Source organism: Carya illinoinensis, chromosome 1, assembly GCF_018687715.1.
Source record: "Carya illinoinensis cultivar Pawnee chromosome 1, C.illinoinensisPawnee_v1, whole genome shotgun sequence".
Lineage (NCBI taxonomy): Eukaryota > Viridiplantae > Streptophyta > Magnoliopsida > Fagales > Juglandaceae > Carya > Carya illinoinensis.
Genome location: NC_056752.1, coordinates 37,600,209 through 37,623,273, shown reverse-complemented (window position 1 = coordinate 37,623,273; position 23,065 = coordinate 37,600,209). Strand labels below are relative to the sequence as shown.

Genomic DNA, 23,065 nt, shown 5'->3' with positions numbered 1-23,065 from the left:
AAGGAGGTGGGAGCTGAACTGTTCTCGGGAATGGAAAATGTGTACGAGGTGGAGATAGATGCAGGGGGTTGTGGATGGGGGTGTGTCCTGAGAGCCAAAGTGGAGGTTGATATTACCAAACCTCTTATTCGAGGAAGATTTCTCTTGGTTGATAGTGTCCGACGATGGATCCCTTTTAAGTATGAACGCCTCCACTCCTTTTGTTTTGGCTGCGGGTCTATCATTCATACTCTTAACTGCTAGGGATCTAGTCGCAACACAAAACTGGGAATGAACAACCAATATGGTACTTGGCTCAAGGCTTCTTCAACACGACCTTTTGGGTCTAAAGCAAAACGCTATGGTGGTGAAGTGCAGGGCAAAAATGGCAGCTCAAGGATAAGGGCAAAAATGGCAGCCAAACCTGCAGAACAATATTCAGAGAAAAGTGAACAGAATGTGGGAAAGCCAAAAAAGGAATGTGCCAGTGAGAACCTAAGGAAAGAGGGGGCGCAGGACAACCCAAAATCTGATTTGGTTCTAGAAGAGGAAAAGCAGCAAACAACTTTCTCCAACCTGTTGGCGTCCAATAAGGAACCTATGCCAAAACAAAAAGTCTGTTCCCCAAAAAAGGAAAGTCAGAGTTACTCTGAGATAAAGCAGGAAAAGGTTGGTGAAAAATGTCAAGGAGGTGGTCCCTTCGTGGCTTCCCAAAAGGCTAGTTGTTCCCTTGCTAGTCAAATCAAATCTCTGGACAGTTTCTTGGACCAGCAGGTTAAAATATTGGTTACCTCGAGACAGAAGGCATCATGGAAGAGGAGGGCACGAGACAAATCTGCTGCCAGTGACTCTCTGGCCTCCCCAGAGGCACCCACTAGTGGAGTAACTAAGAGGAAAGTGGAGCCATGTACCCTTTCTCCCTCATTTGGTCATGCTTTTAAACAAACCAAGCTTAATGCCCCCCCCCTAAAGGGGTGCAACCTGAGAAGAAGGTGGTGGCTGCTAGGCAGCACCACCAACCACAATGAGATGCCTAAGTTGGAATTGACGAGGGCTTAGGAACCCTCGGTCAGTTAACATCCTTAACGTGTTGATTAAAGACAAGTGCCCCAACTTGGTTTTCCTAATGGAAACCAAGTGCTCGAAAAGTAGAATAGAAGAAATTTGCAAGTTGTTAAAATTTGAATCCTGCTTGGTGATGGACAGTGTAGGCAGTAGTGGAGGTTTAGCTTTAATGTGGAACAACAGGATTAATGTGTCCATCCTCAACTATTTAAGATGGCACATAAGTGCCCATGTCACTATCAACCTAGACACCCCCCATGGCTTTTTACTGGCTTCTATGGCTACCTAGAAACAACAAAAAGACACGTGAGCTGGGAGCTTTTAAGGTCCCTCAAGCCTGCTCCACCAATGGCTTGGCTGTGTTGTGGAGACTTTAATGAACTGTTGTGCCAAAATGAAAAACAAGGTGGGGGTCCCATACCCTATAGGCAAATGGAAACCTTTCGACATGCCATCATGGACTGTTCTTTGAACTCAATCCGGACTCAAGGCCCCTTCTTTACCTGGTCCAACAATAGAAAAGAGGGTGATTTTACTAAGGAAAAGCTTGATAGAGCCTTGGCAAATAACAACTGGCTGCAATGTTTTACTGAATCTTGCTGTCAAGTTATCCCAGCTATAAAGTCATACCACTCTCTCATCCTTATTCATGTGGAAAATACAACTAGCCAAAGGTCCAGTAATACTCACCTCTTTAGATTTAAAGCAGCTTGGAACATTAAAGAAGGGATCTCTAACATAATTAAAGAGGCGTGGGGTAAAGTGGTAGTGGGTGATGATGTTGCAATCAGCATGCACAAAAGAATCTCAAACTGCAGCCTTGCTCTAAAGAAGTGGAAGGGGGCTGACTCCAACAAGGCCTCAAGAGAAATAAAAAAGAAGATGAAGAAGCTGGAGAATCTGCAAGAGTCTAACCAAGGGGACCAAGTGGATGCTATCACTCTACTTCAAAAGGAGATCAAACAATCACTTGGTGAGGAAAAATTAAAATGGAAACAAAGGGTCAAACAACATTGGCTGCAAAATGGAGATAGGAATACTAAGTTCTATCATTTGCATGCTTATCAAAGAAGGAAGACAAACAAAATATCTCAGGTGTTTGACCCCAATAATAACCTGGTTACTCAGAAGCAACAGATAGGGGAAGTATTCACCACTCATTTTTCATATTTATTCAACTCTTCTAACCCCTATGACATAGGAAGATGCTTAGAGGACATACCCCCAAAGGTCACTCCCCTGATGAATGAGGTCCTACTACATTCTTTCTCAGAAGAGGAGGTCAAAAATGCAGTTTTTCAAATGAAAGGATTGGGATCGCCTGGCCCTGATGGCTTCCCAGCCATTTTCTACCAATCCCATTGGGAAATCATAGGCAAAGAAGTAACCAGGTTTGCACTTAATGTTTTGAATGATGTGGGCTCTTTGGAAGGGGTTGATGAAACTTTCATTACTCTAATTCCTAAGATCAAAGACCCCAAGAGAGTTTCTGATTTTAGACCCATCAATTTATGTAGTGTTATTTACAAAATTGTTGCAAAAATGCTCTCTAACAGATTAAAGATTGTCCTGCCTGACATAATATCCCCCAATCAAAGTGCTTTTGTCCCAAGTTGATCCATCACTAACAACATTCTGGTGGCATACAAAACACTCTACTCTATGTCTACTAGAATGAAGGGGAAGTCAGGTTACATGGCCTGAAAGTTAGATATGAGTAAGGCCTATGATCATGTCGAGTGGTCTTTCTTATCTTCTGTGATGAGCAGGCTGGGCTTTCACCAAAGCTGGATCTCTCTAGTGCTAAAAAGCATCTCCTCAGTAACTTTCTCAATCCTCATCAATGGAGAACCTCAAGCATCCTTCAAACCATCTAGAGGTTTAAGGCAAGGGGATCCTCTATCCCCTTACCTCTTTATACTATGTGCAGAGGCATTATCTTGCATGCTACAGAAAGCTGAAAGTATTGACACCATATCTAGTGTCCCCATTGGAAAAAGACCCCAAAAGGTAAGCCACATTTTCTTTGTTGATGATAGTATGATATTTTGTAAGGCTAACTCCCTTGAATGGAGCAGATTGATGGGGATCCTTGAGACCTATGAGATGGGCTCGGGTCAAATGCTAAACAAGGAGAACTCCTTTATTTTCTTAGTAAAAATACACCATCAGAAAACCAGAGGACTCTCCTGAGCATAGCTGGTGTAAAACCAAAAATTTCTCTTGAAAACTATCCGGGACTACCTGCTATGATTGGGAGAGCAAAAACAGTAGCCTTCCATGGACTTATTGATAGGACCTGGACAAAGATAACAAACTGGAAGACCAAAAGCCTTTCTTCTGCAGGCAAAGAAATTCTAATCAAGTCTGTTCTTCAGGTCATCCCTACCTACACAATGGGGATCTTTTTACTTCCTCAGTCCATAATAAAGAGATTGGATCAGCTGGTGAGGAAATTCTGGTGAGGTTTTAATGAGGATCAGTCCAAAATTCAGTGGGTGAAGTGGAGTAAACTAAGCAATAGCAAAGATCAGGGAGGGATGGGATTTCGAAACTTTAGCAGCTTCAATCTTGCCCTTCTAGCAAAGCAAGGTTGGAATATTCTCACAAAACCAAATTCCCTCTCAGTTCAAGTGAGGAAACAAAAGTATTTCCCCTCAAGCAATTTGCTGAATGCAAAACTAGGTTACAGGTCATCCCTAGCATGAAGGAGTATGGTAGAAGGACTAAAGCTACTCAAGGAGGGTGTGGTATGGAGGATTGGCAATGGATGTTCAGTTAATGTATGGAAGGATCGATGGCTCCCTAAACCAATCTCATTGGCAACAACAAACAAACCCAATGGAACTAATGGGGTTAATTGGGTATCTGAACTTACTGATCTTGTGTCAAAAAGCTGGAATTATTCCACACTCAACAAGTACTTCTCTCAACAGGAGATAGACCATATTAAAGCCATTCCCATTAGCTTGGGAAATAGAGAGGACATACTTACTTGGGTGGGACTAAAAATGGCATTTTCTCTGTACAGAGTGTATCATCTCCACAGGGAGATTTCCTCTCTCCTAGAAAGTGGGAGCTCGAAAGACCATGCCCTTTGTGAAAATTGGCAATCAATATGGAGATTGAAAGTCCCTAATGTGGTCAGAAATTTCCTCTGGGGAGCCAGCAGTGAGGCTCTTCCTATCATGGACAACCTACAGAGAAGAAAGGTGAGTGAGCACTTCCTATGTCCAATATGCCAGATTGAAAGAGAAACCTCAGGGCATACCCTTTGGGGCTGCAGTGCTGCAAAAGACGTGTGGGGCCAAGCTAGCATCAAAATTATGAAAATGTCTATGCAATGTGATCAGTTTAGAGACATATGGGCACATCTAACAGAAAAACTTCCAAAAGCTGAACTTGAACTGGCTGGGTTAACTGCTAGACTCCTCTAGAGTAGAAGGAACGAATTTGTCCATGGTAAGGCTTCAAACACCCCAATTCCATCATCCAAAAGGCCAAAGATGATCATAGAGTCTATCAATTAGCCATGTCCCAGGTTGGTCCCCCTCCTGCTACTAGCAGTTCAAAGATAGTGTAGAAATGGAGGAAACCTCCAGTGGGGAGGTATAAGCTCAACTGGGATGCTGCCTTAAATGTCTCCTTGGGAATGACAGGGATTGGTGCACTGGTCAGGGACTGGAATGGCAAGGTTCTCGGGTCAGTGAGGACATATAGAAATCTTAGACTCTCTCCTCTATCTGCTGAAGCTTATGCTATGATGGTGGCTATTCAGTTCTGCAAGGATCATGGGTTTACCAACATAATCCTTGAAGGGGACTCATTGCAGGTGGTTCAAAAAATGAAAAGGTCTGAGAAGGATTGGAGCCAAGAAGTCTTTCTCTTATTGGGACATTATGCACACGAAGAGGGATTATAATATGGCAGCACATTTGCTAGCCAAGGATGCTCTTAACAATGTAGTTGATGTGTGTGATCTGGTCTTTATTCCTAACTGTATTGAACAAGTGGTCTCTTATGACTCTATGTAATCAATTTATTGTGGAATGAAAAGTTTGACCTGTTTTTCAAAAAAATAAAAAAACACTTTGAATGAGTTTGAAAAAAGAAGATATAGCTAATATTGCTGCCATATATAGAAAGAATTAATACTTGAGTAATGTCACTTATAGTCATGAAGTATACATGCATTGTATAGTCACTTTGAAAAAGAATAGAATTTACTATTAAAAAATTAATTTCTTATCATGTAAGTCTTATATTTATTCACGTTTTTCAAAATAATTAGTAATTACACAACACTTACATACTCACGATTGCATGCTTTTCACCAGGCGTGTATTTTCAAAAAAATTATTTACACCCATAAAATATGAAACCTTAGATCTTGAAGAGAGTGATATCCCAAGACTACGATTTTCACCACTTGAGCCAATCCTTGGGATTAAAAAATAGAAAAATTCTAAACATAAACCTACACACCACACCATATTTTTTTTTATTTTTTTTTTCTTTTATCAAATGTTTGGTATATAGATAATAAGAAAAAAAAATAGTTTATGAAGAATAAACTCAAAAATAAAAAATAACAAAATATGTGGTATATGGACTTATGTGTAGCACACTCTAAAAAATATAGTTTTAAATGAAGAGTATGAAAGCAGCCAACAACACAAACAACATTGGGACCAGCAACTAAAGTTCTATGACACAGAATATATTCCAAATAATATAATCATGACAATGCGCTGTAAATGTGTGCACAATGAAAAGATTACAGCGCAGGAACTATAACGTCATTGAAAAGAAAAAAGAAAATCCCACGCTGGAAGCCTTAACCTAATCACAGTAAAAATCCTTTCCAATACATAATTTTAAGCATCACTAGATTAGAATCTCAAGTCATCCTATCGGTGAAAAATGAGTTTGACGAGCCACAACACGATTCAATATCCAGAAATAAGCCTCGACTATCCTAAAACAACCATCACCCAAGGAAGCAGCAGTGGACCAGCTTATCACAACGATCACATTTTACCAATTTTTAACTTTGCTGTCAACAAATTTATCGAAGGAAGCCAGTCTTAACAAAAGTGAGAGATCGAAGGAGCCACTTAACAAGTACAGACCAGAAATCACTGTCCCCAACACCAAAACCAAGAAATGCATCACAATTAAGGTTCTGCTGCTGATTGATGGCAAGAGTCTAGCCCATCCTCTGGATGTAGTGCGTCGGTAATTGCAACCATAGGTGGCTGTGCAATGAGATTGGCCCCAGGAGACACATTACCTTGTGTACCTGGGGACATAGGTGACATCCCTGATTCAGGAGCAACCTCAAATTCAGGTATTGTAAGATCTTGTTTATCTGGAGTTTTTTCATGTGACCTCTCATATCTGTCATAGCTGCGACTGCGACTGCGACTGCGGCTGCGGCTGAGGCTGCGGCTGCGGCTGCGGCTAGGGCTGCGGCTGTAGCTACGATTACGGCCACGAGACCAGCTTCGGCTATGACTACGACCCCTGCTCCAGCTCCTACTCCTGCTTCGGCTGCGGCTACGGCTACGGCTACGGCTGTTGCTGCGACTGCGATTATGACCCCATGTTCTAACTCTTTCAGGGCTACGGCTATAACTTCTGCCTCTACTCCTATCAGCTATGTCTCTTCTGTTGTCAAATCTTCCCCGTCCCCGGCCACGTCCACGCCCATCCATATTGTTATAACGATCATATGGGCCACGCTCGTTCCTGCCCCGACCAGCAAGCGTACCACCAGGACCACCAAATCCCCGTCCCCTGTTGCCACGACCAGAAAAGAAATCATTTCTACCACCAAAACTACCATCTCTTATACCTCCACGTCCACCGAAACCACCACCCCTCGTGCCTCCACGTCCGCCCAAGTTGCCATCCCTCATACCACCACGGCCACCAAAGCCACCATCCCTCATGCCACCACGGCCAACAGAATCATAACGACCATAACCAGCCCCACTACTACCAGAATCAAAATGGTTCATGCCACCCCGATCCTTGCCAAAGCTCGGTGCACCACGTAAAGCTATCTCTCTCACCTCTGGAGGCACATGCTGGTTAGCTCCCTCCAGAACTTTGATCAGATCAGCAGCGTATTTCCAGTCCTGCTCAGAGAAGAAGGTGTATGACATTCCAGTGGCACCAGCCCTCCCAGTCCTTCCAATTCGGTGGACATAGTCCTCAACCCCAGTAGGGAAATCATAGTTAATCACCACCCTGTAACATGAAACTCAAAATAATATAAGCATGATACAAATGATGCTAAACACCAGGACAATAGATATTAAACTCATTTCTAACCTGGAACATATATGATTTATGATCTTGCAAAGACAATATAGCTAACCTTATATCTTTGATGTCAAGCCCACGGGCAGCAACATCAGTGGCAACCAATATAGGGGACTTTCCACTACGGAACTGATTTAAAACCCAGTCTCTCTCACCCTGAGACTTGTCCCCATGAATTGCAGCAGCCCCAAAGCTACGCCCAATACTACGTGCAAGCTGATCACACAACCTCTTCGTGGAGCAAAAAATAATAACCTTGGAACCCCGTTCTTGGGCTCTAAGGATCTGCTCCAAGCGCCTCTGTTTCTCCATTTGTGGGACTACTTCAACATACTGCCAAATAAAAAAATATCATTGATTCTAAGATGTGGATGAATTACAGAAAATCTTTATAATAATGACATTTTTAGCTTTTATTTGTGGTTGCAGAGCCTAACATTTAAGTATAAGATGACCAGACTACACTTTATTGTCAAAGCAACCGATGGTGCAGTGTCATAACTAACAGACAGCCAGATACCAGTTGGACAGCATCTCACAATTTCCTCAAGTATATCTAGCATAAACGTGGTGTTTATAACTAATAACTATTGTTCATAACTTTTATAGTTTCCAGAATATGGTCGTGTTAGCCAAATAATAAAAATTTAAATCTAGTATCATAACTACCTTTACTTTTGATTCTTTTCTGTTCACCGTACAGATGAGAATCCATAAATGTGGGTATGGAACAGATCAACATTTAACTATAAAGAAAGTTTTGAGGATCGTGAACAGACAATGGACGAAATTAGAACATTTTTCCTTCATAGTTTATTCCAATGGTTGATTGTAATAAACTTTAATGGCATGAAAGTCCATGATTTCCTCGTATCTTTAGACACTCATGCATGGGTGCTGCTCTTGTATATGTCTCATGTACTTGGCTTCGCCAGTTTTAATAAAATTCTTATTTACTGATTAAAAAAAACTATAAAGAAAGGGTATGCTATATATAAGAGCAATGGTAACTATGACACATTACCACATTGAGATAAAAAAAAATTATCATTCTCTGCATCAAATTTGTAGGATAGAAGCAATGTTGTGTTAGCCCAAAGGTACCTGAGTGATGGCCTTGTTCGCAGCAAGCTCATCAACACTGCCAATGTTAACCTGAACAGGATTAACAAGAAGATCGCTAGCTATCTTTCTTACTTCTTTGGGCCAAGTTGCTGTGTACATAAGAGTTTGTCTGCGTGGGGGTATCTCATTCACAATCTTACGAATTTGAGGTTCAAAACCCATGTCAAGCATTCGATCAGCCTCATCAAGGACAAGAAGGGAAACTTGTCTAAAGTCAACCTTCTTCATCTCAAGGATGTCATTGAGACGACCAGGAGTTGCCACAACAATATCTGCTCCTCGATCTAATTCTTTTAGCTGTGGGCCTTTTGGAGCACCGCCATACAGGCACTGAAACAGGGAATTGAGCTTCAGTCCCATGATGAACCGAAACTCTAAAGAAAACAAAGCTACAATGAAATTTTTCTGTATAATAAAGACGATAGGCGAGCACTTAGAACATACCGTGCAAGAGACTCCAGATGAACGACCGAATTTCATGACTTCATCTTGAATTTGTGTAGCAAGTTCACGGGTTGGAGCCATAACTAAAACTGTTGGGCCATTCTGAGGATTATTACGGCAATGTCTAAGGAGAATGAAGGCAGGGACCAAATACCCCAATGTTTTTCCAGAACCTGTTTTTGCAATTGCCACTATGTCCCTACTTTGCAGCGCAATTGGCCATGTTTGTGCCTGAATTGGCGTGGGAGATGTGAAACCAGCAGAATATATCTGAAACAAGAACATGCAGGTAATCAGCCCCAAGAAAATTAAGCATGTCAGAGTCATTTTTCCAGATAAAAAGTAGTGTTTGATAGTGTACCACAAGAGTGTGAATATAACTTAGAAAAAAGGGAAAAAATCATGGGTATACGGTTGCTTACAGAAGCAACTCGAAGCAACAAAAGAGGTCAATAAAGACATAAGAGGCGGAGCCAATAAGCAAGAAATGCCAGTCACATTAGGTGTGAGTTGGATGAAGGGCCAACCACCCTTCTAGAAGATGCTCAAGAAAGGCTCCAACTGTACATTTTGCAGCCTCGAAAAATCAGGATAGTTGTTGCATGTGTAAGTGTGCCAATAGCAGTGCAGCGTACGACATATGCTCCTCCACCGGAGCAAATATCGCACCTGCGACAAGTGAGAATTTATGAGTTTAAAAGTAATACAAAATTAATAATCAAAAAAAGGAATGGATCCTATGTTTTGCATTATAATTGCAAGCAAAAGAACATTAAATCACAGCACAATGAAAGCTAACCTCTCTCAATAACTCTGGAGGGAAACCAGTGGCTTCAAATGTCATGAATGGTGCTGGAATATTGTCCCCCTATTCATTTTAAGAAATATATCAAACTCAAAACGATTCAATAAGAAAATATAACAACTCCAACAATATGAACATCATTAGAAACTCCTTATTTATGCAAGCATTTGGCATGATCTACTTTTCATTTCTAATACAAAATAACAAATAACAAGGCATCAGACACTAGTATAAATCTTTGGGGATCCCACATATCTATTTTAACACATACTCAAATCTTTTAGAGAAGAAGGAAAAATAGAAGCATTTGAATAGGCATTCTTGCGTTCACTTAATCAAACTAGCAATAATCAAGCCACCAAAGTACTGACCGTTGCTGTGACTTCATGCTGTTGGCGGTAAGCTTCAACAGGCGTGAGACTAGAAACATCTGTAGTTGCTAAAAAAGGAGGCCTCATCAAAGCATTATTTGAGAATGGCGGACCACCAGTTGAATGAGCGAATGAGTTATGAATGGCATGCCCTGTGATGGCATTCGGCCCACTGGTATGACCAGGCATCACATTATGAGATGGGACACCACCGATCCACTTATCCTGCAACAAAAAAAAAAAAAAAAAAACTGCCATTAGTGGTCCCATATATCTTGATATTAAAAAGTAATTTGTATTCCCCAAAAAAAATTTAAAAAATCAGTATAAGCAAAAGATAAAAAGAGAATGGCAAAAGGAAATGAAACAAGCTTCTCATCTAGTATTGTCCTAATCCCTATTTGTTCAAGTTGACCAAGAAAAAAAAAAATCTTCGATATATTATCAGTGTAATGTATCAAGAAAAGGCCCAAGCCACATCTAGGCCATACTAAAAAAGGACTAGTTAACGATATATTTGAAGTCCAATAGAATTATCATAAAAAGCAAGAACTTCTCCTTCCTAAGCAAATTGGGATCCCCAATTCACAACCTATACTCACTCAATATGGGGTATCACAAAATTTTCCTCAATTACCTTGGTGGTCAAAACATGTATATAGAAGCATAGATATACAGAGGACAACAATAATATTTTATTATTATCTAAGAAAAAATAGATCCATTATTTCATTGGGATGCTACCAGAGATCAAAACTTATGGTTGAACAATACCTGCGGATTTCTTGCCATAGGTATCCCTGCAAGCTTGGGATCCTTGGAACCGACAGGCCCTTCCTTGTTAGCATTAAAGTAATATTCATTTGCAGTTCTACCATGCAAATTATCCTCATGCATCTTTGATCCAACCGCAGGCAAATTAGGCTTCTGACCATGCATCATTGGTGGGCCCATCTGATTCTGAATTCTAGGACCATGTTGTTGGGGAGCCAAATCAATCCTAGTTTGCTGCAATTGAACCATAGGAGGCTGCTGCATGTTCCCCAAAGAAGCACCATACTGTTGGGCTTGACCTGGATGAACAGAAATCTGTGGCATCTGAACCGAGTTGCTTCCAGAAGGAAGCTTCTGAACAGATGAGGTACCAGGTTGCTGGACCTGGGATGGAGAAAATCCAATTTGGTTTCCATTCTGGAAATCAACTTCCTCCCTATTTAGAAATGCCACCTGATAATCCTGTTGATTTGCAAATGGCTGCCCTTGTGCGCTATGCTGGGCATGCTGCTGTGAATTGTGCTGTCCTTGGGGAAGCATGCTTTGCTGATATGCCATATATTGCAGTTGCTGGTGTGTAAATTGATGTGTTTGTGGTTGGGTCATGTAAGAGCCTTGATGTTGTGGTTGTTGCCCCAGTTGCTGGGGAAGTTGTTGAACAACTTGTGTTAACTGCTGGGCTGGCTGCTGAGGCATGTGCTGACTCTGTGCCTGTTGGATTTGTTGACCAGGGTAGATCATCATGTGTTGCATTAATTGCTGCGGCTGTGGCAGTGCTGGCTGCCCTTGCTGATGCATGGGTTGTCCCAGTTGTGAACTTTGTTGTGGTCCACCTTGTGCGATTTGAGATCCCTGCTGGGGAGAAACCTGTGCTGCCATTGAACTCTGCTGTTGTGCCACCATTTGTCTGTGCTGCTGAGATAATTGGCTCACTTGTGCTTGTAGCCCCTGCTGTTGTGGGGCTTGAGTTATCTGCTGCCCAACCTGAGCCACCACACCATTTGGTGGCATCGATTGGGCTACCGGTATTGAAGCCAACTTAGGTGTAGAAGCAATGGGAGGCTGGCCAGCTGGCAATGGTGGAGGCAAAGAGGATGGCTTTTCATATTGGGTGACATTAGTTTCAGGATTCCAGTAATATAACACACCTGTGCTTCCATCAATCAAACCCTTCCAAGGTTTCGGAAGGGTGGGATCATCAGGTGCATACCGTGGACCAAGGGAAGCTTGAGCAGACTCCGCTGTAGCCATGAAGAATATTTATCTACAGCCAAATAAAATCCTCACCTTAAACATCAAAATTGAAAACTCCATACCCTTCATTCAAATTAAGGATAAAACAACTAAACATCTTCCTTGGATCGATTCATGCAAAACCCAACATATTATCCTACGAGTCCTTGCTCAATTATTTTTCATCTCATACTTATAATTTGAGTACAATCTCGTGCAAATTTATATAGCAAGACCAAAACCAGTCCAGCCAATGCAACTACTGGCAAGCATTGTCCGTTTCAGTGCCCCAAAAGATGGATTCCAATATTCAAGTTATTCTGAAAAATAAATAAGAAAATAAAAACAATAAACCCTAGAAGAAATATGCCACTACCATTCCCTTAAGCGATAGACCAGAACGCGTGACTGACCCAGTGAAATCGAGACAAAACAAAATCAAGTATAATTTTTTAAAAAATAAATGAAAAAAAAAGGAGCAGAAAGCAACCTTTCGATCATAAACCCCAAAACACATGAAGTACACTAGGCCTAGATAAAATCGACAGTTCATCTCAAGAACGCCAAAACCAATTCTCACAAGCCCCGGAAACATCAAATCAATAAAAATGAAGAAAGAAAAATAATTATAATAAATAGGAAAAGAAAAGGAAAAGTTCGTCGAAATTGCGTACCTAGTGGCTAGCAGAATAAATAGCAGAGCTTCCAATCGGAGTACCTTCTTTCTTTCTGCTAACAATAAGTTGCAGCAGAATAAGAACCCTAGGATCGAAAACTTTCTTCTAGTCCCGTGCGAGGCTCGGACCAGAAGCCTAGTTTCGGAGAATGGGAAAGAAAAATCTTTCAGGAGAAAAAAAAAAAAGAAAAAGAAAAAACCTTGGAGGCATTCCGATGTTAGGGTTAAGGAGGAGGTATCCCCTGGACCGACACTATAGTTAAGCCTTTACGATGAACGGCCCTGATTGTCCAGAATGGTTTAATCGCCCACGTCGATTACGAGAAAAATTAGAAAACGCAGAGATTCACCGAATATATTGGGTCACGTTGTTCATTTGGACCGGACCCATGGGCCGATACCCCAGTCCATGTACCCTAATATTAAATACAGAAATATTACTTAACATTTCTACACTATATATTAACGTGATTTTTTATTTTTTATTTAAATACATATATTTACCAATTAATATGTATTTAAATAAAATAATAAAATTAATAAATTATATATTAATATGTTGTGTATAAATAATGAATAACTTTTTTTTATTAAATATTGTGAGGTTGATGTTTTATATTTGTTTTTAAATTAAATATATAATTAGTCTCTAAATTTTATAGCAATAGGAGTTCACACTAGTAGTGATCCACGGCAACCATTGATTTTAGGGTAGCGGTACGGTTACTGCTGAGAGCTACCGTTAGTTATAATATGTGTTTTTATTTTTAGTTTTTTTTAACATATATTTTTTTAATACTTTTTAATAATTTAAAAAAATTCACAATATTATTAATAAAATATTTACTTAATTATTAAGTAAAAGTAAATGATAATAAAAAAAAGCCAGCGGTGGCCTAAGCATTTTTCTTAATTTATTTTATTTTTTTTATTTCAAGATTTAAGATTTTTAAAAAATTAGTTTTATAAAAATTCATATTTAAAAAAGTTTTTTTTTTTTTTTTTAAGTCTCACCACATACAAGTGTCTCTGTCAAGTTTTGAAACTTATTTACTAAAAAGGAAATGATTTACATAGGATGTATTAGTTTGAAAATTCTTTTTTTTTTTAAAGAATAAATATAATGTTTATATATATTAAAAAAAATGTATATTTTAAGAATAAGGTTACCATAGCTTTGTCCCTTAACGTGGCAATGTGGTGTTACATGAATTATTTAAAAGATTAAAAAACTTTTTAAAATATAAATTCAAAACAAAATGGCTCCCTATTTAAAAATATAAGTTCACAACAAAAATGTAAATTCAAAACAAAAACTTTTAATAATAAACCCTTTTTTAAAAAAAAAAAAAAAAAAAAAAAAAGGAATATGCAAAACTTATACATTCTATTTAGTATTACTCTTCTTAAAAATAATTTTAAGTTTAATAATCAAAGCCATAAAAATTGTTGGTACTGATCTTTAGGGGTTGTTTTAAAAATAATTTTTATCTTATTTCATCTTATTTTTTCCTCAAATATCACTCAAACATAAACATTTTCAAATTAATTATTATAAATTTTCAAACTAATTATTATAATTTTTCCAAACTTCCAAACAAAACATAACAAATAATTTAATTTTTAAAATCTTAAAACAAAAATAATTATAAAAAATTATATTCTATTAATATTTTAAATTTATAATATTTTTATGCAATTTTTTCACTCTTATTTTTTCAAAATCCAATAAGAATAGTTCTTCAGTCACCAAGGAATCCTCCCGACTGGCAAGCGGCATGCCATGTGGTGACTATTGATTATAAAAAAAGAAAAAGAAAAATGTTTTGAAATGGAATCCGTTTGCATTTTCTACACCATACATCAATATATGATTTTTTTTATTTTTATTATTTTATTTAGATACAAATATTAATGTATAAATATATTACTTTAAATAAAATAACAAAAATAATAAATCATATATCGGTATGTGATTTAGCGATAATAAGTAGTATTTCTCTTTTTCATCGGAAAATTTCTACTTATTATTTCCTACACCACATATCAATATATGATTTATAATTTTTATCCTTTTTTTTAGATACACGTATTAATGTGTAAATATATTAATTTAAATAGAAAAACAAAAAATGATAAATTACATGTTAATGTGCGATATAAAGATGATAAATAGTATTTTTTTTTCATGAGGGTCATTTTCATCATTCATCTAATATTATCTCATTTTTTTTAATAAAAAAAAAACAAAGCCAGCCACCTCAGTTGGGAGCCATCCTCGGTGCCCAACATCAATCGCTTTAGTTCTTTTCATCAAATAAATATTTAATTCAAACATCTTATTATCATTCACAAATTATCTTACTAATATTTACAAAAACTTTATCTCATATCATTCTTCAAGTATCCCTTCAACTCGATTTAGCAAGCGATAGTTTTAAGATCCTGTTTGGATTCAAAATGCGTTTTATTTCATCTCATTGTTAGAATTTTTCTAAATTCTCACATAAAATATAATAAATAATTTAAATTTTTCAATTTTAATTTTAATTTTTTTAAATAAAAAATAATATTTTATTTAAACATCATTTTTTATCTAAAACCATTGCATCTCACCACCAATCCAAATCTACCCGCCTAGATAAAAAGCTCACGTCTTTATATGGGGCTCACATGTAGGATCTTTAGAGCCTGTTTGAAATTGAGTTTGAAAACTTAAAAAATGTTTTTAACTGTTTAAAAACTCTTTAAAAAAATAATATGTTAGGTAAATTTATAAAAAGTACTTTAATCACTTAAAAAATTGAAAATTTATTTTTTTTTTAAATATTAAATTGAAGCTTTTATCAAAAAACTCATGTAGATAACTATATATTTTAAAAAAATTAATATAACTAATTTTAAAAATACTTTATATACATGTTTATCAAACAGGAAGGGCCTGTTTGAGGTTGCAGTATAAGTTTTAAAAAATATTTAAATATTTTTAAAAGTTCTTTAATAAAAAAATTAGGTAGTTTTGATGTTACATGTTAAAACATTTTTAATTTCAAATAAGTTAAAAAGTACGTTTGAGGAAAAGTATCATTTTGATACTTTTTCTCTAATGTGTTTTTTTGAATAATGTGAAACGAAATTTGAATTTTAGAAAAATTGTAAATAGACGAAAATATTATACAATTTTAAGATAATTACAACTTTCAAACTTTTAAAGTTATGATTATAATTTTTAAAAATTCAAATAATCATCATTTCTAGCTCATAAAATACTTTTTAAAATTATTTTCAAACAAACTAACATGTTTGAAAAGTATTTTAAATATATAATTACCAAATAGTAAATAATTTTTTAATAATATAATTTTTTACTTAAATTATAAGAGTTCTAAAATTATAACTTATATTTTCTCCTGAAATCTTAAATATGCACTAAATAACTTTTAAAATATAAAATTTATTATTTAAGTTATAAATTATAATTACTAATGTTATAAGTTATATTTTTCATCAATCTTTGGCGTTAATCTAGTTTTTAAACAGGAGGCTGTCCTCCACATCCCAAAAAATCACTGGAACTTTCCGAAACGTTCTCTACCATCGAATGAGACGGTGGAAGAACTGCCAGCCGAATAACAGCTACTCGAAACCCATTGCCGACAAAGTAGAGAGACCTTGGGACGTAAGTCTGATGCCTATGGAAGTCGAGGCTGCAAATGCTCCAGAGTTGGCACTTGCTGACACCGACATCAACTGGGACAGGCAGTTCTTCTATTCATTTTATATGCTATATTTGTTTTTTCGGTACTATATACTTCATCTTGTTCTCATGGTTTGCATGTGATATTGGTTGGTTCTGGCATTATTTGCTCGTGTCGAGAAGGTCATTGTATGGACGGTCGGATCGTTTCAGCGATTAGATTGTTATTTGTGATTGCTTATGTTGTGTTGTTCGATATCAAACTTTCGTTTGTTACAGCATTCAAGTATTTTTCAGACATTAATGTTTTCGTATTTTCTCATATTTTCACAGTTGAAAAATCTTACTTCATACTTCCTGCTGCTGCTTCTTTTTGTTGCAACGGAAAATTATTTTCAGTCAGAAAAAAGAGCTCTGCGTTATCGTTATAAAATTATAGGTGGAAAAAAAAAAACGTAAGCATTTTCTGGAGCAATTGAAAGGAAAGAAAAACATAATGTGTACGTTTTTCATGAACGATTTATGGTCGTGGGTAATTTCGACGAACCGTGCGAAATGGTCTTGTTGCCGCCATGAAGACTAATTAGGTGTGCTGGTCCTGCTGAGTTTGTGACTTTCTAAGCAGAATAGTGTTGTGACGAGGATCGAATAGTAGAATTATGAAGTGAACAGGATTTTCAAGGCACTGTCCCTGCACCGGTCGTGTGGGCCTATAATAACTAATAGGTGGGAATTTTGTAATTTAATGTTTTATATCTGACTTGATCAAGAATGCAGTTTAGAAGGATGAAAACTTTTATTTTATGTCTTATAAGTACATTTCTCAACTCTTGGACACTCTTCAGTTCAGGGAGGGCCAACTCTATGACTTATATTGGGCTTAATCTGCCCTAAAAAGAAACAACCAAAACTCAGCCACCCGCTTCCACTTCTTTTCAGTTCAGTTAGTTTCTTTCTCAATTGATTTTACATTGCTGGCCTTCTATGCGGGAAGTTTCATTTTTTACGTGCTAAGGTAGGTGTAGAACTAACAGTTTTTTACAATCGTATTGGCCTCAATTTAGGTTGGACAAGACAAGGTTTCACATTATTGGGGCTATCCTCTTTACTGCTCAGTCAGACTTGTTACATACTACGGCAGTTGTAAAGGCTAGAATGCAAGTAGCTGGTTCTGGTCTCTCTAACATGCGCGGTATTTCAGTATTTGAACAGATATTGAAGACTGATGGTATCCCGGGCCTATTTAGGGGTTTTGGCACTTCAGCTGTTGGATCATTGCCTGGTAGAGTCTTGGCTTTAACATCACTTGAAGTGTTCAAAGGTATGATGTTAAAATATACTGAAGGTCTAGATATGCCCGAAGCAACTCGTATTGGAATTGCGAATGGAGTGGCAGGGATGTTGTCAAATTTAGTTTCTTGCGTATACTATGTTCCTTTGGAGGTGGTGGGTAAACTCATTCTTTCAAACTTCTATACAGTTTCTCCCCTTTTTTTAAGTCCAGAAATGAGGTAAATATATTTGGAAGGAAAGAAAAAATGAAAGGGAAAAAAAAGTTGGGCTCACTCGTATTAAGTGGTACAAAATCTAACTTATCAAAAAGTAGTACAAAATCTACAGCTGTTTTAAAATTGCAATGTGACAGTTCATAAATTGTTTGAGTTGCTTTGTTCGTGGAATGAATGACAGATACTAGTGAGCTTGGTAGTTAGGAGCCAGCATTTGGAATGGACATTTTTCGTAAACATCTTGCATTATGCATGGTTTTCACATTGTTACCATCTACCTATAAAAATAAAAGTATTGTTTTGTAGAGTTATGTGCCTAATGAACCTATGATGATGACTTATATATAACCAACTGCAATTGATGAATTCTCAGGTCTGCCAGAGACTCATGGTACAAGGGATTCCTGGGACTACAGTCTGCAATGGACCATTTGATGTTGTACGTAAGGTGATAGAGGCTGAAGGGTTCCGTAGATTGTATAGGGTCTTTGGATTGACAGCTGTGACGCAATCCCCAGCATCTGCACTTTGGTGGGGTGCCTACGGAGCTGCCCAACGCGTGATTTGGAGGTTCTTCCAAATGTTCCGGTGGTCAACTATCTCTTGTTACATCAAAATGTAGACTAAAAGTGTTCTCTGTTTATGGTTTCCTCACTACTGTAGGCGCTTGGGTTACAAAGATGATATGGACAAAAAACCATCTCATATGGAGATGGTAACAGTTCAGGCAACGGCAGGATTGGTAGCTGGTGCTTGCTCATCGGTTATCACAACTCCCATTGACACTGTAAAGACTAGACTTCAGGTAAAGTAATGTGTATTATCCTCTATCTGCATGGCCTTGCTGCTCTTAAAGATAAAGAAATTAATCTTTCATATCTCATGTTTGGTATGGCAACCTGCTGGATATGTCACACTCTGAAGAGTCAAAACTTAAATTTTTTTAGTCTATTTTTAATTGTTTGAGTTTTTATTTGAACCTGGATCTCACTTACATTGAAGGTCATGGATAATCTTGAGGGTGGAAGACCGTCAGTACTCAAGACTGCAAGGACACTCCTTAAGGAAGATGGATGGTGGGGCTTCTATAGAGGGTTTGGACCTCTATTCTTAAATATGTCTATCTATGGAACAACAATGATTGTTTCCTATGAACTTACAAGTATCTCTGACTCCCGGTTCTCTTTTTTTAAAACGGTTAAATGCAAAGTCTTGCATTTTAATCAGTTTCTTTGTGTTGGGATGTGGTATTAATGCTTTGATCTGCAACAAGTATCTAACTACTTTATCCCTTGGTTAATGTGCGACAAGTGAATTTCAAGTTTTGTTTTGAAATCCTGAAAACATCACCAGATTTTATCATGAACAGAAGTTGGTGTTTCAAATAAATTTATTTGTCCCCACATTCTTTTGGTATTGACTGGGACAGAAATTGATGTGTTTTGATTCCAAAACAATTAACAGCTGAAGTATTACCACTTGGATCAGTTTTTCACTTCTTAATTTTATGGATGAGAAATCAGCGATTGTAATTTTGTATGTGTGCCATTGTACCTTCCATCTGGTTAACAGCTAACCTTTGTGCACACTCCTTTTGTCAGAGAGACTATCCGTGAGGCAGCAGTAACAAGATCTCAAGCTGGAGGAGGTGCGAGTCCAACTTGGCTTCAGAAATGCTGAAGCTGTATGAAGTGCAAGGAAACTGATTCTGGCGCTAGTTCCTAATGCAAGTTTTCCGATTTCTCAGACACGGAGATGGGGGTGTGGCATTCTCATCTTGCATCACACGGCACAAGAATGGTTAGACTCTCTCTAGTTGTTCTCCGATAGAGGCAGTTCAGTACTTCAATTCACTTCCTCCATGTAGTTTCCGGCGTTTTCTTGTAAATGTTACAAACCATTGAGCACTGCTCACTCTTCACTGTAACGAGGACATTGGACTGTAATTCATTTTGACTCCACCAAACGTATCGTGGGATTTGAAACGATTTTGTAAGACTGGTTACACTTTGACAATGTATATTGAGACACCATCATGGGTGGTAGTGTTTTTTTCTTTTTCTTTTTTTTTTTCCTAGATATTTTAAAAGATTAATATAAGATATGTACATGTTTGATCTATACAGAAATCTTATACAATAAATTTTACATACTAATATGATTTAATGTAATATATCATATTCTAAAATTCTTTTTATTGTAAATTAAATATACTGTATTACATTAAAATACACTAGTGTGTAAAATTACGCGTGTAAGATTTGTGAATATACTTGAGATTTCTCTATTTGATGTTAGTTTAGAGTGAATAAATCTCACGTAGTCTCTTTAAAAAAATAAAACTCATTATAAAAAAAAATCATATAAAATTCGTAATTGAAATTTCTAAGGATGAATGGGTGAGAACAAATGGAAATATTTTAATGTGTTTTATCGTACACATGGCCGGCGGTCCAAAGTAAATAGGGGCGAACTTGGACTTATTATAGGAATTTAATTTTATTCCCAAGTTAAAAACAAAATTTTAATTACGTGTCCACACAATTCAAAAATCACCGTCCGTTGTTGGCTCGGCCACACCTCTCTCTCTCTCTCCCCACTATATATACCCACACACCCTGGCACGGAGAGGCAGAGCTGGGATTGAAATTTGATTTCTGAATCTGAATCTGAATTCGATCTAGCGTGTGACGCCAGCTCCTCTGTAGGATCCAACTCTTCCCCCCCTATCCTTCTCTCTCCTCATTTTCGTAAAAGGTAAGCTCCTTTTCTCTCCACCTAGTCTCTGTATTGATCTTTTTTTATTATTTTTCGGCTCGGATCTGATCTGATTTTGAGAATTTGTATGAACTCAATGTAATTTGACTCTGTGCTTTTTCGATTTATTTGTGAATTTCTTCTTTGGGATTTGAACCAAATATAGCTCATCAAACGATTCTATCACGTATTCCTTGTGAAAATGGTTTTCTTGGATTTGAAAATGATGCACGGGAACGTAGAAGAGCTAATGAGAATAGTTTTGCAATGTATTGCATTGTCTATTTGGATGATCATGTCCTGGTATCGATTGTTTTAGGACCACTTGAGATTTCAACCTTTTGGAAAAAAATTTCCTTAGTTCGAAAGGGGTGGCCCAACATCGCGGCAGCTTAGAGTTATAGCGATGAGTTTTGCATTAAGTTCTCCGTATAGAATATAATTATCGTTTAGTTAGATTGGAATGGAAACTGTGAGTCTCGTGGTCTGGACTTAACGTTTTGATATTGATATAATCGTGTGCATGCATTTAGTTTAATTGCTTGATTTTCCCATTGGCCTGCTTGATATCTCACGAATCAATCGCGTGCACGTCTTTAGTTTTGCTCGATTTTCCGATCGGTTATTGTTTGATGGATCTCTGATTGAGCCTTGCTGGATACATCAGATCCAAAAATGGGGCTTACTTTCACCAAGCTTTTCAGCCGGCTATTTGCCAAGAAAGAGATGCGTATTCTTATGGTTGGTCTGGATGCTGCTGGTAAAACCACAATTCTGTATAAGCTGAAGCTTGGGGAAATCGTTACCACCATCCCTACCATTGGTATGTTTACTTTTCATGGCACATCTGAAATCAATAAAAAAATCTCTGTATATATCTTTGCTAGCCTTGATTATGATTCAGTTCTTCGAGAAAAATATTCTAAATATTTAGCACAACAAGGTGAAAAGTGAAGGTTTTGCTTTTCCTTGGAACTCTATTGATCTGGATTGTTATAATTCCAGTACCTTTTGAATAGCTCAGACTTTTGGGGATTATGGATCTATAGTATCCATTGAATCATAACTTTTACTCTAATGTCGCTATTTTCTGCCATAAAATACTGTTTTTCCTTTGTTTTTTATTTGGCAGGATTTAATGTTGAAACCGTGGAATATAAAAATATTAGCTTCACCGTTTGGGATGTTGGTGGTCAGGATAAGGTGAGCAACATCTTGTTCTTAGATTGCCTGTCTCAGTCATGTTATGTTAAGGTGTTTGCACCCTTTACTTATTTGAAAATTTCTTTTTGCTTAATTGTTGGTTTCAGATTCGCCCTTTGTGGAGACACTACTTCCAAAACACACAGGGACTTATCTTTGTGATTGATAGCAATGACCGAGACCGTGTCGTTGAGGCTAGAGATGAGCTACACAGAATGTTGAATGAGGTAATAGTAACAAGAAAGTTGGCCTTGTATTGATTTGTCACGCTTTCCTTTGATCAGCCACACCATCCATCAATTTAGTGGTCACGTACTTGTGATTTGAAAACTGGTCTTGTTGACAATAGCTGAATGTCTTTTTAATGGGCAGGATGAGTTAAGGGATGCCGTGTTGCTCGTGTTTGCAAACAAGCAAGATCTTCCTAATGCAATGAATGCTGCTGAAATCACTGACAAACTCGGCCTGCATTCTCTCCGGCAACGCCATTGGTAAGTTGTTAACTCGTCTCTCCACTTCAGTCAACCACATACACAGAAACGCACTCCAAGAGACAAACATGTGCTTGTACTTGATGTTTTGCAGGTATATCCAGAGCACATGTGCCACTTCCGGAGAAGGATTGTACGAGGGACTGGATTGGCTCTCAAACAACATTGCTAACAAGGTATAACGCTGTCATCATACCTTCCAAAACCACATTAACTTATTTTTTTCAAAAAAAACTGTTTTGTTATTCTAATTCAACATTTTCTGATTCAGGCTTAGAGGACGGCAGCTTGGTCTGTACTCTTCTTTTTTTCCTTTTTTTTTTTTTTTTTTCCTACTTCTGTCGAAATTGTTGTGGCAAGAAAACAGGGTTCGCTTGCTGGTTTGATTATTTTGTTATCCTTTAATATGTACTCTAGAAGTTCAAATTAATCTGTTGGCGTTTGCTTTGCACGATGCATGGTAACCGATCAAATATTCAAATTCTGTTCAGTTGGTGACATCTCTGATCTTCTTGTTTGAAACTAGGATGAATGATTTTTTCTTTAATTTTCTTTAATATTGAAAAATACGAGAATATTACAAATTTATTAACAGTTAGGGAAGATA

General features: G+C 37.4%; 3 protein-coding genes across 3 annotated transcripts; 2 read left to right on the top strand and 1 right to left on the bottom strand.

Annotated features, from left to right (window-relative positions):
- Positions 1–5,743: 5,743 nt before the first annotated feature.
- Positions 5,744–13,000, bottom strand: LOC122317166 (DEAD-box ATP-dependent RNA helicase 46). The gene is made up of 8 exons (XM_043134118.1): positions 12,801–13,000; positions 10,894–12,157; positions 10,120–10,344; positions 9,743–9,811; positions 8,944–9,213; positions 8,479–8,829; positions 7,430–7,707; positions 5,744–7,299 (listed from the first exon to the last, which is right to left on the bottom strand). Exons 2-8 carry the CDS (start codon positions 12,142–12,144, stop codon positions 6,222–6,224), a joined length of 3,522 nt encoding a protein of 1,173 aa, XP_042990052.1. The 5' UTR covers positions 12,145–12,157; positions 12,801–13,000; the 3' UTR covers positions 5,744–6,221.
- A 3,360-nt stretch (positions 13,001–16,360) lies between these two features.
- Positions 16,361–20,069, top strand: LOC122317192 (solute carrier family 25 member 44-like). Its single transcript, XM_043134149.1, has 6 exons — positions 16,361–16,561; positions 17,564–17,945; positions 18,381–18,595; positions 18,671–18,812; positions 19,010–19,101; positions 19,609–20,069. The coding sequence occupies exons 1-6, from the start codon at positions 16,404–16,406 to the stop codon at positions 19,685–19,687; spliced, it is 1,068 nt and encodes a 355-aa protein (XP_042990083.1). The 5' UTR covers positions 16,361–16,403; the 3' UTR covers positions 19,688–20,069.
- A 536-nt stretch (positions 20,070–20,605) lies between these two features.
- Positions 20,606–22,958, top strand: LOC122317197 (ADP-ribosylation factor 2-like). The gene is made up of 7 exons (XM_043134162.1): positions 20,606–20,764; positions 21,432–21,587; positions 21,897–21,967; positions 22,075–22,194; positions 22,340–22,458; positions 22,553–22,634; positions 22,730–22,958. Exons 2-7 carry the CDS (start codon positions 21,440–21,442, stop codon positions 22,733–22,735), a joined length of 546 nt encoding a protein of 181 aa, XP_042990096.1. The 5' UTR covers positions 20,606–20,764; positions 21,432–21,439; the 3' UTR covers positions 22,736–22,958.
- Positions 22,959–23,065: the final 107 nt, after the last annotated feature.